At 35.9% G+C, this 16,295-nt stretch overlaps 2 protein-coding genes across 6 annotated transcripts; both read left to right on the forward strand.

The window, feature by feature from the left end:
• Positions 1–6,685: 6,685 nt before the first annotated feature.
• Positions 6,686–7,217, forward strand: LOC121807936 (purple acid phosphatase 15-like). Its single transcript, XM_042208266.1, has 2 exons — positions 6,686–6,792; positions 6,852–7,217. Exons 1-2 carry the CDS (start codon positions 6,730–6,732, stop codon positions 7,215–7,217), a joined length of 429 nt encoding a protein of 142 aa, XP_042064200.1. The 5' UTR covers positions 6,686–6,729.
• A 407-nt stretch (positions 7,218–7,624) lies between these two features.
• Positions 7,625–13,556, forward strand: LOC121808276. Of its 5 annotated transcripts, none has more exons than XM_042208674.1 (10): positions 7,625–7,835; positions 8,043–10,506; positions 10,593–10,972; positions 11,049–11,135; positions 11,953–12,105; positions 12,267–12,430; positions 12,507–12,654; positions 12,768–12,890; positions 12,983–13,070; positions 13,210–13,556. In XM_042208674.1, the coding sequence occupies exons 2-10, from the start codon at positions 8,406–8,408 to the stop codon at positions 13,395–13,397; spliced, it is 3,432 nt and encodes a 1,143-aa protein (XP_042064608.1). In that variant the 5' UTR covers positions 7,625–7,835; positions 8,043–8,405; the 3' UTR covers positions 13,398–13,556. The 5 variants fall into 5 exon arrangements, 4 of the variants coding, with proteins under 4 accessions (XP_042064608.1, XP_042064609.1, XP_042064610.1 ...); XM_042208675.1 differs by having other exon boundaries at positions 12,768–12,878; XM_042208676.1 differs by having other exon boundaries at positions 10,611–10,972.
• Positions 13,557–16,295: the final 2,739 nt, after the last annotated feature.

Raw genomic sequence — 16,295 nt, forward strand, 5'->3', positions numbered from 1 at the left:
TCATATTATCACTCCTTTTATCACCATGAACTATGGAAATAAGTAGTAGTACGGAGTGATAATTAATTTCTCAAGGATAAGTATCCGTAACTGTATAATACAAGAATATGAGATATTATACATTGAATTAAATGAAATTGTTTTTGGTGTATGACCACCACCATGTCTCCCTACCATACACATGGAGAACATGGACTTCAATTTCATCCATCCAATCATTTTCTCCCACCCAAAATTTGTTCAATAATCAATCCAAAATATTCATTGGATAATTTCATATTCCTAACAATACAACTAGTTTGGGTGTTGATCATAAATACCCCTACCAAATGCATGTGCATGTGTGCACCATGTGCTAAGTTGGAGTCATGCCCATCAAGCATCACATACATATGCATGTAGGGAGAGGTTTAGGCTGTTTTCTTATGTAATTAATGAATCTGCTGATAATGAACCTTTTTCTTAACCATGGTAAATTACGTACAAAATTTAGTAATTTATATATTCGATGCAGTTATATACTGTACTTATGATGAGAACGCATTAAAAATATTACCAATATATTGAAAAAAGTTTGAAGTTTGATTAATGTTTTAGTGCCACGATTTTAAAAAGGTGTTAATTAGACATCACTATTTTAATGTTTTTCTCAATTATCCCGTTAATTTAAATTTGGAGGAATTTGTGTATATCCTAAGTCCAATATATTACAGTAGAATAATCATATACTCCGTATTTAATATTTTTCAGACTTAAGTCAATGGCTTATGTTAGAGATATACAAATATGCATAAAAAACTATAGATTTCGGCTTCTACGTTCCTCCAAATCAAATCAATGTGATAACTGAGAGCCGGTCAAAGTTGTGATATACTACTAATATAAGAGCATCCACAATAGAGACGGATGTCCCGGTGGACATCCCAAAATACCTTCTGCCACGTCATAAGGACATCCCACAGCACTGTCACGTCATAAGGACATCTCACTGCACAATAGTGGACATCCCCAAGGACATCCCGACGGACATACCAATAATCAAAATTCACAAATTCACAAATATGCAATTTTACGGAATTAAAATTTCGACACAAATACATAGAAAATGCAACCATTTTATTTATAAAAAAATACATAATTAAATACATTCTTCAACGTGCACCCCTCCGCGCCCACAACTCTTCAATTATATCATTCTGGAGTCGAATATGAGCTTCTTGTTGGCGCATGTCGGGAAATGCACGGACCCGATCGACGTTCCCATGAGGTATCCCCATTCGTACATTGGCGGTGGCCACGTCGTGGCTTGGACCGGCAGCATCAACATCATTATTGGTCCAATCAGTCAGCGCTGGACCTTCATTTTCGACAATCATGTTGTGCATGATAATACATGCGTACATGACATCAACGATACACTCGGGATACCACAGCCCTGTTGGGCCCTTCACTGCAGCCCATCGAGCCTGTAGCACACCAAAGGCCCGCTCCACATCCTTGCGCGCCGCCTCCTGTCGACCCGCAAAGTAGACCTTCTTTTCATCTATTGGTCATTTGATCGTCTTCACAAAGACGAGCCAACTGGGGTATATCTCATCCGCCAAATAATAGCCCATATCGTGTTGGTTGCCGTTGGCGACGAAACTGATGGCCGGACCAACTCTCATGCACTGCTCGTTGAAAAGGGCGACGAATTTAGGACGTTGATGTTGTTGTTCGACCTGGCTACTCCAAAATACGCATGCCAAATCCATAGCCGGTAGTCAGCTACGACTTCGAGGATCATCGTTGGATTCTTGCTTTTGAAGCCGGTAGTGTACAACCCTTTCCAAGTGGCCGGGCAGTTCTTCCACTCCCAATGCATACAATCTATGCTACCCAACATTCCCGGAAACCCGTGCTAATTCCCGTGCATATCCATTAGAGTCTGGCAGTCTTCGGGGGTAGGCTTCCGAAAATACCTTTCCCCGTATATCTCAATAACGCCCTGAAAAAAATACTTCAGACACTCACGGGCAGTCATCTCGCCGATGTGGAGGTACTAGTCGAACATGTCGACTGCGTCTCCGTATGCCAGCTGTCTGATTGCGGCAATGCACTTCTGTATAGGCATGTGACCGGGTCTACCACTCGCATCCTCTCTGAACCTGAAATAATTGTACCGACGCTCTAAAGCGTTCACAATACCCATGAATAACGGCTGGTGCATTCTAAAACGTCGCCGGAAAAAGTTATCCCCAAATCGCGGCTCTCCGCGAAGTAGTCCTCAAACAACCGGCGATGTGCAGCGACGTGGTCCCGTGGAACAACAGCTCGACGATGGATGATGGGGCGAGGTACCATCGGATGCAGATGCCGTTGCAGGTGCTCTTGTATCCGAGGATTTATCTCGGCGGGCGTATAAGCCCGCAACCGTTCATTAAATTGTCGTATTGTGTCAGCAGCATCCCCACCACTACCACTAGTCATTTTGGATCTATCGATAGAAACGTAGAGAGAAAGAAGAGAAACTCGTTAATACAAGTGGTGCGAATGAAATGAAGTTCAACGAGCCATATATATAGAGCTTTTTTTAAAACAAAAAAATCGAATTTTTGGGATGTCCGCCCCCACGTCCATCGTGTCGCCGCAATAGCGGATGTCACGACGGACGTCGGGGCGGACGTCCGCGCATAGCCGCGGACGACCTCTCGTCCCCAAGGGACGTCTGCGTCCGTCGTCCACAACGCAATAGCGGACGTCCGGGACGGACGACCGGCACGCAGGTCGGATGTTCTCCCCGACGTCCGCTATTGCGGATGCTCTAACTATCTATTTAAAAATTAAAAATTTACCAAAATTCGGGGCTTTTCACAATGGGTAGTGATTTAGAGACATAATGTCTCTATGACATAATGCCCCTATGTCACTTTGCCATAACTATATTTTATATTGTGACTAATCTACCCTAATATCATATTAAATGGATATATATCTAGTTAAGGAAAATTGTATCAAATTAAATATATTTATCTAAATGCATGCTCATTTATTAGAGATAAACATGAATCATGCATTAAAGTTATAAATGGATTTCAAAAAAAATCATATGTATATATATACTTATGTCATGCTAATTTAATACTTATTTAAAAAATATTAATTCAGATTATAAATTTATCATTATAGTAGTATTAATTAACACACTATATAACTAAAATGTTATATTTAATTATAAAATAATTTGATAACTTAATATAGTACTACTATTCTTTTATATCTTGTTCTTTTTTTTAAAATATTCTAAATATACAACAATGAAATAATTTATTTTAATATATGAAAAAAATAAAAATTAAAACATTTTTCTTCTTCAAATTTGAATTTTATAATAAAATAATATAGTTATTATGATGAAAATTTTTTGCGTTATCTTATTTTTTGTGTTATTTTCTATAGCTTTTGTTACAGGGGAGGCTTTCTTAAGTTGCAAACTCTAATAACTTATCAATGCAGTGAATTAAAAATGTCAATACAGTGACATTAAAATGACAATAAATAATTTTGTTGACATTTCAATATACTGTGTTGATATTTTAATGTCACTGTGTTGATATTTTCAAGAAAAGTTATTGTTTTTGAATAAAATTTATTATTTTAAAAGGATCAATAATAGGTTTCTATTTAACATGTGATGACTCAAATCCTTTGGTCTATTGGATAGATAGAGAGCTTGTTATTTACTATACTTTAGCATAGAATAAAGAGCATTGTTATTGGGAATAAAATTTACATTTACTATGAAAAATTAGTGTTTAATACTATATAAATTTACTAATTTAGTTTGTTGCAAATAAAAGTTATTTATTGCAGAAAAAAGTTATTTATTTTTGCTATTTGACAAGAGATTGTAATTGTTAAAAATATAATCATTTTAATTAATAAAATATTAAATCAATAAAAGCATTATTGTAACAAATACTACCTCCGTCCCACAAGAATATACACTATTTCTTTTTTAGTCCTTCCCACAACAATATGCACTTTCTAATTTTGGAAAGTCATTTCTCTCTAATGAGGTGGAACTCATTCTCCACTAACAATACTTTAATTACTTTTTCTCTCTACATCGCTCTTACTTTATCAATTTTATATTAAAACTCGTGTCGACCCCAAAGTGCATATTTTTTGGGGACGGATGGAGTAATAGTTATAGTTCTAGTTAAATGAAATTATTGTTCCAATAAATAAAATTTATTATTCTTATGAATAACATTTATTATCCTTGTAAATAAAAGTTAATGTTTTGGGAATAAAAGTTACTGTTATTGCAAATAAAAGTTACTATTTTGAAAATAAAGTTACTATTCTCATAAATAAATAATTTTGTTCTAATGAATAAAAAGTTAGTAGTATTAATTTTGTGAAGAGACAAAGCAAAGGGAATTAATCAAATGCATATTTTAATTTGTATGTGATAAAATGATATAAATAAATTTTTTATTGTTATAGAAAATTAGAAATGAGCAAATTGGAAAAGAGATAAGTTGTTGATGTAAAACTATACTTGGAGAAAAAGAAAATGAGAATTCATTGATGGAGAATTATAATGTGAGAAAAAAGAGAGAATTTATTGATAGACTTATAATTAGAAAAGAGGAGAGAAAATTTAATAAAAAAATGAATTAAAAATCTTTGAAATTTAATTAATTGCTAGGCACAAATCTCATTAAGACACACACCTTCCTTAATTGAAGTCATACATACCTTTTATACCATTAAGGGTAAAATAGTATACATGTAAAGCATTAATTTAATAATAAACACAATATAATACAAAATTACTACTTTAACCTCATTATGTCTTAGACATTATGTCTCCAAAACATTTTTCTTTCACAATTTATCTAGTATACTAATAACTCATTTTAATATGGCAATAATATAAATAGGCCTTAGTTGTTAAGTACTTAGTATTTGCTTTTTCGTATTTATTAAGGCAGGTGTTGAATACTTTGAATTATTCATTTCATGATAACCCATAAATGCCTGAAGATAGCAAGTATCTAAGTTTTACCCAAACACAACATAATTGTCTTCGATTAAGGCTATGAGTGGACCAATGCGTTAAATTAAAATGCAGCACAAGCTGTTATTATCCATTAATTCATATCAAATATTAAAGTCAAAATAAATATAAGCCATGAAATTAATTTGGAGATGCATGTGTGTTGGCACAAGAGAAGGCAATGAATGAAATGAGAAAGCATAAGTTGCCACACACAAAAAAGGGAAAATGTTTGTGTGTAATGAATTATACTTTGGTGTATATTTCACTTGAGCTAATAGTAGTAATTAATATTCGGAATAAGGCCAATAAAATATTCAAGAGAGGTTTAAGAAGCACCTTGATCAATGTTTGTGAATTACTATATATAATCCAGTACATAAACTAATTAATTTATTAAACTTCTTGTATATTTAAATGCAATTATCTGGAATACAATTATTTGAACTTTTAAAATAGTTTCAAGATTATGTTGTGGAGTGATTGATGGCTTTCACTTTTACAACCGGCCACGTATCAAATTTGCCAGCCTAGCCATTTTGTTATGAGAATATAAAGATAAATATGAGGTGTTATCTTAATATTAGTTGTATTGTGATTCAACAGTATTTAGGCCAGTACATTTTTTTCCAATCATTCATTATCAACTTATTTATAATGGAAAGAATCGCGATATGTCGCCCCATAATAAATAAAAATGAGCTTGTGTGATTCTAGTATTATTCTTAACATACAATTCTAATTTAATAGTAATAATATTCCTTTTTTAGTCAGAAAATGCAGTCAAATGTTTGGGACAATATAATCGATCAAGAGATATTACTATTAATAGGTGACTCTGGATTCGATCATGAGACCGTAACTCCAGGAGGAAACTTCGCGAAGAGTTCTATTAATATTAATAGGTGACTCTGGATTCAGTCCCAATATAGATATCTCATTCACCGTATCACACCCCTAAATTAATTATTTGAATAATATTTCATATAAAAATGAATTATTAGTATAACATACTAACACATATTGATATTTTTAATTATATCGAGTATTCCATTTTGAATGTATCAACTTTATATATTACTAATATTTATCTAAATAAAAGTGTTAATAATTCTGAAAAAATAACTACATATCCACATTTCATGCAATAAATTTATATTAAGTAAATGTTTAACAAAATCATATAAAAGAATTTAAAAAAATAGTACATGTATTGAAGAAAAATGGACCACTAAATATTACCTATACCAAAAAATGGAGCATTGAATGCCACCCGACATCCAAAACATGAATTCATAAGGAGTTATAACTGCTAGTGTAAGTTATGAATACGCATTAATTTTATTTGAGAAGAATTTTACTTCACATAAGTTAAGTGATATAAATATAATTTCATTTGAAAGTTTTGTCGACGGCTTTAAGTTTCGAAGTCCTACCTCTTCTATAATTGATATAATAAATTGTTTTTTTAAAACTTTTTTATATTATAAATTTTTAAAATTTATTCATATTTTATACATATAAATGTATTAAAGCCCCTATTAATAATCTAAAATACTTAAAAAATTTATTTTTAAGTATAATTTTGAAAATTTAGCCCCTACTTACATTTATTTCTGGTGGCCGCATGGTATTCGCCTAGGTACAACAGCTACTCGTCTCACTACCAAGAGTTCGAATGCATGAGGTTGCAAATGGAAGCACTTCTCCACAAATATGAAGTTGACATTGTGTTTTCTGGTCATGTATGTTAGTTTCTTTATTTATAGTTGTGTTAAAGAAACTGACGGTGCAGTGGCTGCAGGTGCACGCGTACGAGAGGATGAATCGGGTCTACAACTACACGTTGGATCCGTGTGGGGCCGTGTACATCACGGTTGGGGATGGGGGCAACATTGAGAAAGTTGACGTTGATCACGCGGATGAGGAGGGGACCTGCCCTTCTCCAAGTGACAACGTGCCCGAGTTTGGGGGTGTGTGTCACACAAATTTCTCGTTTGGAGTGGGGAAAGGCGGATTCTGCTGGGACAGACAGCCCGAGTGGAGGGCATATAGAGAGAGCAGCTTCGGACATGGCATCGGAACCAGGATATCTACAAGGAGAACAGCCGAGGCGATCAGATTTACGTCGTTCGACAGCCTGAGCTGTGTTTGGCTGGATCTAAGGTAGACAAAAGCTAGATAGATTCAATGTGTGAAATATAGTCCTTTGTTCTAGTACCATTTTGTATCACTTGCTTGCTTTTTCTCTCCAAACTCTCAGTTAGAGGAAGAGAGAGGGAAATGCTGTCATGTGCTTTCTTATGTATGATTTGATCATTTGAAGCAAGAACATATATCCCAAAACAAATTCCACTAACTTATTTAAATCACATTCTATTGTCATAATTAAACCTACAATGCATAAAAATCTTCACTCATAGTTTATTAATCTTTGAAAAAATTGGGCTGAATCAAATTGAAACTTTATTTATCTGAGCTACAGTCTTTCTAATTATTCGGTCAAATTGAAACGTTGGACTACTTAGTTTTTTTTGGTTATAGAAGTTGGGAGCAATTGTGGCGCCAATTATTTTTGCATATTTCATATGCACATATGTTTCGATAATCCGAAAACCATGGAACGCCCCGTTTTGTCTACCAATCTTCGCCTCGCAACCAAACCCCGATTCTTCAATTCCTTTCCCTTTTTCCCAACGTCGAATTCACCCACCTTGATTTTTTTCCAGAAAATATATCAGAAAAAGATGGGGTAAGAACTTGATAAGATTTTCTTCATGAAAAAAAGGTAAAATTCGGGGTTTCCAATTATCTCCTCGTTCTAATTTTCATTTCCCCCCTTTTAATCTTGCGTGGAACAATAATATTTCCTTGGTTGTTCAATGCTTTGTAGTTTTCATGCATTAGGGCCGATTTTTCTTACTATATTGTAATCTTACATTGATCGGATTATTCAAACATCATCTCACACGGTTTTCATTTTCTTTGGATATAGTCTCTGTTGCTCCAGATATTTAATACTGATATCGCGAGCAATTGGGGCGTTAAGGGTTTGCTGCGTGATTGCTGAATAATTATTGAAGGGTTTTAAGTTGAGGTTATCGTAGGAACGATTTAAGTCTTGCAAATTTGTTGGTGAATATAATCAGGAATTCTGAATAAGCCGCTGTAAATGAATGGTAGTCTATTGTTTCCGAACATTGCTTGTTAGCTCAGTCATTACATCAGATGATATAGGCGTAGAGCCACCATGAGAGTTCGTTTTGAATAGAGAGGTTTTACTAGTAAGACGGCATGATTTTTTTAGAGATATGAAAAGAATCATGGATGGCAGTGGAATTGATCTTTGTGCGTAGACATGGGAAGCAAGTTCCGTGAACAGACTGATGCTGATTATCAGAACAGTGGAGTTAAAAGCCCGCCTAACATATGTGTGCAGACAGGGGAGGAATTTTTAGATGAATTTTTGAGGGACCGCGTTGCATCTAGGAGAGTGCCTGTTGCAAATGATGCCTATCAGATCCCCTCGAGCAAACCAGGCTATGATGTTGCTCAGGATCACCTTGTTACAAGTAATCATGATACTAGGAAAACAGATGCCGAGAGTTATCCAGATTATGTAGATTTATCTTCTGGTGAGGGGAATGGAGTCTATATGAACGGATCAAATGCATATTACAAGGAATTGCATGTGAATGGACAGAACCACAGAAAGTGTTCTGGGGATTTGGATAGAGGTAGTCCATCTGGTCCACTTGTTTACTCATCAGAGTTTCCTCATTCAAATCAGAGTTATAGTAAGGCATCACAATGTACAGACAGTTCATTTTCAGGAAAATTAAAACTCCTCTGCAGTTTTGGAGGAAAAATATTGCCAAGACCAAATGATGGGAAGCTTAGATATGTTGGTGGTGATACAAGGATTATATCTCTTGAGAAAAATGCAACATATCTGGAGCTTCTGAAAAAAACAATGGTGATTTGTAAGTACCATAACACAATCAAGTACCAACTTCCAGGTGAAGATCTGGATGCGCTTATATCTGTGGCTTCTGATGAAGATCTTCATCATATGTTTGAAGAATATCATGATCAAGAGAAAGTATCTCAGAGACCAAGACTTTTTCTTGTTTCTTCTTGTGATATTGAGAGTCCATATTCTTCAGAAGGTAGGACTATGCAGCAAGGTGACTGTCCATATGTTGCTGCTGTTAATGGCATGGTGGATTCTAGCCCTCGTCGAACCTATAGCAGGGAGAGCTTGGAAAGCCAGTGGACAAATAATGTCGACAGTCCAACTCTACAGATGGACTCACCTACTTCTTTTCATCATTTAGAATACCAGAATGGAGGTGGTTCATTAAATACCACATGGACACTTTCTAACCTCAGCAGTCAGGTCTTCAGTACTCCTCAAGTACCTTCTACGACCTGTGTGGCATCATCTCCATTTCCTCCTGTTCAGTTTACATATCCCAGTGCTTCCTACTTGAAAGGGTATGAAGATGCTCATTCCTCCTATGGATATACAAACAAGTTTCCTTATGTTATGGAGAGCACAGCAAACAACAATCCCCATTGTTTTGATGCTGCAGTCTATTATCATAACCAGCTTGTCGATACATCGGCAATATCGGATAGCTCAGATCAAAACAGCCAAATGGCATATGCACATGCTACTACTCCTTTAGCGGTCTCTCACTTTCATATGCCTAGTAAAGACTTTCAGCCTACTTCACCATATGCTCCCAGGTTTGCCGATGCTATGATAGGTTTTGCAAATGTGCCACCACAATCCGAGAAGTTAGTCCCTTCTCAAGAAAAATGTGGTTATTATCCAGTTACTGATGTTGGTAACTCTTACTGGACAAACACCAATCCTATTCCTGAATCACAGCCAACGAATGAAGTGGGATCAAAAGTCCCTTTAGAACAAGATACAGAAAATATTTCCTGGGCTTTTGGTGCAGAAAAGTTACCATCCCTTGAAATGTCTGTTTCATCTCTTCAGGAAGTTGAAGAACAGAAAGCACGTGAGAAAGATCAAGTAACTAAGAGTGAGTATCAGGTTTTTCATGAAACTATCAATCTTAACAAGGACTCTATCGAATGGGGAGGAGATACAATAATGCCGATAAAGAATAATTCCGTTGGTCGGTATAGGGAAACTTTTGCCATTGAGAAGAATTATGTCCTAAATGACGAGTTTTTGGAGCACACAAAGAATTTGCCTCAAATAATCTGCCGCCCAGACTCACAGGTCTCTTTTCATGTCCCAAAGTCTGAGTTGCAGATGTCTGGAATCCAAAACTCTTCTTCGTCCTTTAGTTCTGCAGAATATCCAGCAGATTTCTGGAAAGAGCTTTCTGGAAACTGCCAAATAAGTCAGAACAAGCCTGAATTTCTCATCAAGAGCCAAACAGGACCTCATCCAACTGACTGTGATACAGATTTCTATGGTAGTCATGTGCTTCATCCTGTTTCAACCAAAGGAAATAATCAGTTCTACTTCTAGATAATTCTAGTGTGGGTTTATGCTTGACAGATCATCTCATTTTCCCAGAAACAACTGCAGACCATTCTCTGAAGGGAGATGTCACTTGCCAGAAGGAAATGGTGAAGAAGTCTAACGACATGACAAGTTCTCATGAATGCGCAAAGAACAAAATTACCTATATAAATTCTATGGAAGACTTGGACAGTAGAAATGGGACCTTTGTAAACTCTCAGTACCCAAATAATTATCATAAACCTGGCATACAGCAAGGTCCTGTTAAAGTTGAAGATGTGGCTGGCAGCCTGCAACATGGAATCCCTTCCTCCTCAACAAATTCCATCCAGGGACCCGAGGAAGACAGTGAAGCTGCTGAATCCCCTGAAGATACATCAGGAACTGAAAGTCATCTATCTGAATCTAATGATTATGTATAACATTCTTAGTGCTTCAATATCCAAATATGAGGAGTTGATTTTATTGATTTACTTGCACCTTCAAATATAGGATGTTGGAGTTGGTGAAATAACTACAAGCGAATCATTAAGTGAAGCTGCAGTTATTGAAAAGGAAGCCAGCATCTATGGTTTGCAGGTTCACCACTACATCAACTTCACTAGCATGCTAACTTTTTTCCTTCTAATTTGCCATTCTATTTATTCATGATTGCATATTGAAGAATCGTACTATTATTTAAATTAAAATTACTTTGATTAGATATAAACCTTTGGTTAAGATTATATTTGTTTCTATACAAAATAGATGTCTGTGTGCATGAATATGTGTATGCATCCATGTTACACCTCATAAACCCTTACCTCTCTAAACAAGCATGTGGCTGTACAGACCGCTTTTTCATGCCACTTTCTGGATGAAGTTTGATTATTGTCAGATTAACAATGCAGTTATTGCAAAACATACTGCCGTTTTTTAAATTTAAAACGTCTGAAACTAAATAGATTGAGTTTGTAAATTCTACAGCTATAAGATTTGGTTGTTACTTAGTTTCTCATTCGAGAAAGACTCTCTGCTTCTATTGGAGTTTGTGAGTTGTTAGGTTACTTGATGCATCATATTTTACTAGTTATATAGGTGCAGGGAAGATCCAAAGTGGTGCACCAAATGGTGTTATGGCTTTCTTTCAGCCTCCCAGTTGACAATGTGCTATGATTTAGCTGCTCGGGATTCCTTGGGGCTTGATTACTTCTGCAAAGCTATTTGATGCAATTCTCCTTTTTCTAATGTGTTGTGTTTTCTTTTTCTTTTTCCTGTGCAGTATCCATTTATGAAAATCCATTTTTCTTTTAACAAAAAGTAAACCATAGTGGGAATTAGTTAGTTGGTACTGATTTTTCTGTTGTAAAAAGAGTGATTTTATAATGTCGGCTGAATACCACATAACCTGGGGCAGATCATAAGAAATACTGAACTTGATGACCTACAAGAGTTGGGATCTGGTACCTTTGGAACTGTATTTCATGGAAAATGGAGGGGGACAGATGTTGCGATCAAGAGAATAAAACAGAGCTGTTTTGCTGGGAGATCTTCTGAACAAGAAAAACTGGTTTGTCCCCACTTAAAGACATAACTGAAAAGTCTGAGTTCTTCTATATCATAAAATACTCGCCAAATTTATTTCCAGGAAAAGACTGTATTAAGTCAGGGTGGATTCAATTTCTCCTAGAAAGCACAAAAAATACTTCACATCATCCACTCTTTTTACAGGCCAAAGATTTCTGGAGGGAGGCTAAAATTCTTTCCACACTTCACCATCCCAACATAGTAGCATTCTATGGGGTGGTTCCTGATGGGCCTGGGGGGACATTGGCTACTGTTACCGAATACTTGGTAAACGGGTCACTACGACATGTCCTCTTGAGGAAGGGTCGGTGAGTTGATGTGTTTTTCATATTCTTCTCAGTTGCAATTTTGGAAAATGGACTTTGAGTTAGATTCCACTTGCAGAGTGTTGGATCGGCGTAGAAAGGTTATAATTGCATTGGATGCTGCTTTTGGCATGGAATACTTGCATGTGAGAAACATAGTTCATTTTGATTTGAAGTGTGACAACTTGCTAGTTAACTTGGGCGATCCTCGCAGGCCTGTGTGCAAGGTAATGTCTCATAAAGGATATTAGTTTACTCTTTCTTTTCCTTGAGGATTATTTTCCTTTAGTATACTGTCCAAATCCGAAACTCAGATACCAAATAAAGTTTGACGTTTCAGGTTGGTGATTTCGGATTATCAAGAATCAAGCGGAATACTTTTGTTTCAGGAGGTGTTCGAGGAACACTTCCTTGGATGGCTCCGGAATTACTAAATGGAAACAGTAGTCAGGTTTCTGAGAAAGTTAGACTTCTATAAACCTTCAACTTTTCATAAAGATACTTAGAACTGTGGCTATTATCAATCATCTCTATCTAAACAAACCATTCTGGCAGGTAGATGTTTTCTCCTTTGGCGTCACACTGTGGGAGATTTTGACCGGAGAAGAACCTTATGTGAATATGCACTGCGGTGCTATAATAGGTAAGCTGTCTAACTACATTAAAAAACCGATCATAGCCGTAGCCTAATTGACTACACCTACATGTTGAGTAGCATGTTTGAGCTTTCTCGATTTACTGTGAATTGTGGTTGAGCACAAAGGTTATGCTGTTACGTGCAGGTGGAATTGTGAGCGACTCTCTGAGGCCACCAGTGCCAGAACGATGTGATCCAGAGTGGAGAAAGCTGATGGAACAATGCTGGTCGCATGAGCCTGAAGAAAGACCGCCGTTTTCGGAGATAACAAAGAGGCTTCAAGGTATGTCCAAGGCTATCCTACCGAAGAGAGTGAGTAGAGTTCAGAGATGAATAAGATGGCATAAATATTTTCTCTTCATTTTCAGAGGGCCTTTCATTCCTTGAGCTGTTGTATAGCTATCTTTTTATGTACAGATCCTTCTCAGCTTCCTATTTGGAAGTTTGCATGTTACCAAATCTGGAAGAAGAGCTTGCTTTATTGAGTTAAAATCCTTGCGTTTTTTGGTTATTTAACTTGTCAAATAGATAGGCAGGTTTGATTAGGTGAAAGGATAGAAGCATATGCCTATAATTGCACGGTTTTAGTTTCTTTCCCTAATTTCATTTTTGCTATTACTCCCTCCATCCATGAAATGTTGTCCATGTTTGACTCAGCGCGGTTTAAAAAAATGTGAAGAAAAATGAGTTGAAAAAGTTAATGGAAGGTAGATCTCATATTTATATATTAATTTTATAATAGAATATAAGTGTAATGGGTTAGTGGAATGTGGACTACATTTAATAAAAATGAAAAACAAATTAAAGTGGACAATATTTTCGGATGTTCCGAAATGATAAAACTGGACAATATTTCACACACGTAGTATTACTTTTGTTCTGCTGGTAATAAAAAATCTTTATTTGTTTGGTGGAATAAATAAACACACTCCAAAAGTCCAAATCAACAAATAAACACTAGTTATAAAATCCTTAATTTTTGTTAGTATTATTTTCCCTATGATTTACTTTTTCGAGTTAGGTTTTTTTTAGTTCATTAGAACAACGTATTTAAACATCACGTTGATAAAATTCAAAATTGGCTTGCTTGATTAATACTGCTACATCAATTGCGTCAATAACGTAACTTTGACAAAAAAAAATGTTGCTTTCTTTTACATATTCAGTAAAAACTAACAAAAATATTATGGGTATAAAATGAAGACATTGTTAAAAGTTGTTTTTAAAAAAATCAAGTATTGGATATTAAAACATTGATCTTTGTTATCCTTTTTCTTCAATGAATGAACACCTGACGTTTTTTTTAAAATATATAGCACGTGCTACAATACAATGCATGAATAAATTATATACTCTTAGTTTTTATATGTGAAATAAGATGTGAGTACTGAGTACATGAAAATGATTTCAGGGGCGCCCACCACTCCGTCGACCTACTAGTTTGGCACACAACTCAAAGAGTCTAACTAATTAATAAAATAAAAACAGAGTTCGATCTAAACTAATTAAATTACCTTATAAATTCTCCTCCTTCCACGATTGAGAATATTTTTTTAATTTGATAATTAAAAATAAATACGATGTTTATATAGGTGATATTCGGAAATAATTCCAAAGATAAAAATATACTAGTATTTTTTGTTAAAATTCCAAACGTCACTGCTTGGAGTTTTGAATGATAAAAACAGTTGCAGTTAGGGATGTCAATCAGGCCGACTCATCGAGTTTCGGGCCAACTCTACTCGGGTTGCAGGTAAATCGAGTGCGGGCTAACCGGGTTGTGATTTCTTTCATGTTATAAAAGTTCAACCCTAACCCTAAAAGCTCGGATTTCGGGCTAGCTCAACGGGTTAATCGGGTTTCTGCTGATAAGATTAAGATGCGGACAATCCAATAAATCATGATGAAAATTAGTTATATTTATAAAATATAAAATATTTAATTATAATAAATTTGAAATATATGCTTAAACACAATTATAAACATGATAAATACTAATATTTGAGATATTTTGTGAAATTTTAATGAATATTTTAGAAATTTAAATATATTTTTAGTGAGTTTAATTTATTTAATAATTATAATATTAATAAAAATGCAATATATAATTTGTATATTTAATATAAAATTGAAAGTTATTATAGTTATCTATATCATAAAATTAGTCAATGAATTGTCGAAATAGGAGTGTAAAAAATAGAACAATAGAAATTTTTGTTGGGTTACAAACCCATCCCACATCGGATGAGGGAGGGAAGTTAGAAGGTGTATATAATTCCTGTCCAACCCCAATTAGTTTGAGGCCTTTTGGGAGTGACCCAAAAACAAATCCGTGCGGGCTTGACCCAAAGCGGACAATATCAAACTAATGTTGCAGTCGACGATCCTAACAAGTGGTATCAGAGCCCAGGTGGCTATGGGTTGTGCCTGGATGAGCCCCGGTTAGGGTCGGGCCCTGAAGGACTCAAAGTTAGAGTCGGGCCCAGGATGACCCAGGGGCCAGGGCTGGAACGACCCATGTTCGTGTCGACTGCGTTCCTGATGTGGTCTCGGTTTGAGGGGATGTTTGTTGGGGTACAAACTCATCCCACATCGGATGAGTAGGGGAAGTTGGAAGGTGTATATAATTCATGTCCAACCCCAGTTAGTTTGAGGCCTTTTGGGAGTGACCCAAAAATAAATTCGTGCGGGCTTGACCCAAAGCGGACAATATCAAACTAATGTTGCAGTCGACGATCCTAACAAGTGGTATCAGAGCCCAGGTGGCTATGGGTTGTGCCTGGATGAGCCCCGGTTAGGGTCGGGCCCTGAATGACTCGGGTTAGAGTCGGGCCCAGGATGACCCAGGGGCCAGGGCTGGAACGACCCATGTTCGTGTCGACTGCGTTCCCGATGTGGTCTCGGTTTTTATCGGGTTTGTACCCCAACAATTTTATCAGGTTTTTGGTTTTGGCCCTAACGGGTTGCGGGTTAATCGGGTACGGACTTATCCGGTTTTAATTTTATCGGAGTAGAAATCTCTAACTCTAACTCTGTAAATTTAGCGGGCTATTTGGGCCAGCCAACGGGTTGCGAGCTAACCTCCCTAGTTGCAATAGGAGTAATATATTTTTGTATTTTTTGTAATCAATTAATAAGAATAGTTAAACATGAAGAAGAATTACTTTATTGCTACGGTGGAAACAAGGAGAATTACTTTATTTAATTATTATTGTGTGACGTCAAATTAAG

The sequence above is a fragment of the Salvia splendens genome, chromosome 6, assembly GCF_004379255.2.
Source record: "Salvia splendens isolate huo1 chromosome 6, SspV2, whole genome shotgun sequence".
Taxonomy (NCBI): Eukaryota; Viridiplantae; Streptophyta; class Magnoliopsida; order Lamiales; family Lamiaceae; genus Salvia; species Salvia splendens.

Bases quoted from the DNA above. Each gene is read 5' to 3' on its own strand.
- LOC121808276 (XM_042208674.1), top strand. From the start codon at position 8,406: ATGGGAAGCAAGTTCCGTGAACAGACTGATGCTGATTATCAGAACAGT. The intron at 10,507-10,592 runs GTAGTCATGTGC...TATGCTTGACAG, and splicing joins CTGTGATACAGATTTCTATG to ATCATCTCATTTTCCCAGAA. The intron at 12,655-12,767 runs GTAATGTCTCAT...TTGACGTTTCAG, and splicing joins CTCGCAGGCCTGTGTGCAAG to GTTGGTGATTTCGGATTATC.
- LOC121807936 (XM_042208266.1), top strand. From the start codon at position 6,730: ATGAGGTTGCAAATGGAAGCACTTCTCCACAAATATGAAGTTGACATT. The intron at 6,793-6,851 runs GTATGTTAGTTT...CAGTGGCTGCAG, and splicing joins ACATTGTGTTTTCTGGTCAT to GTGCACGCGTACGAGAGGAT.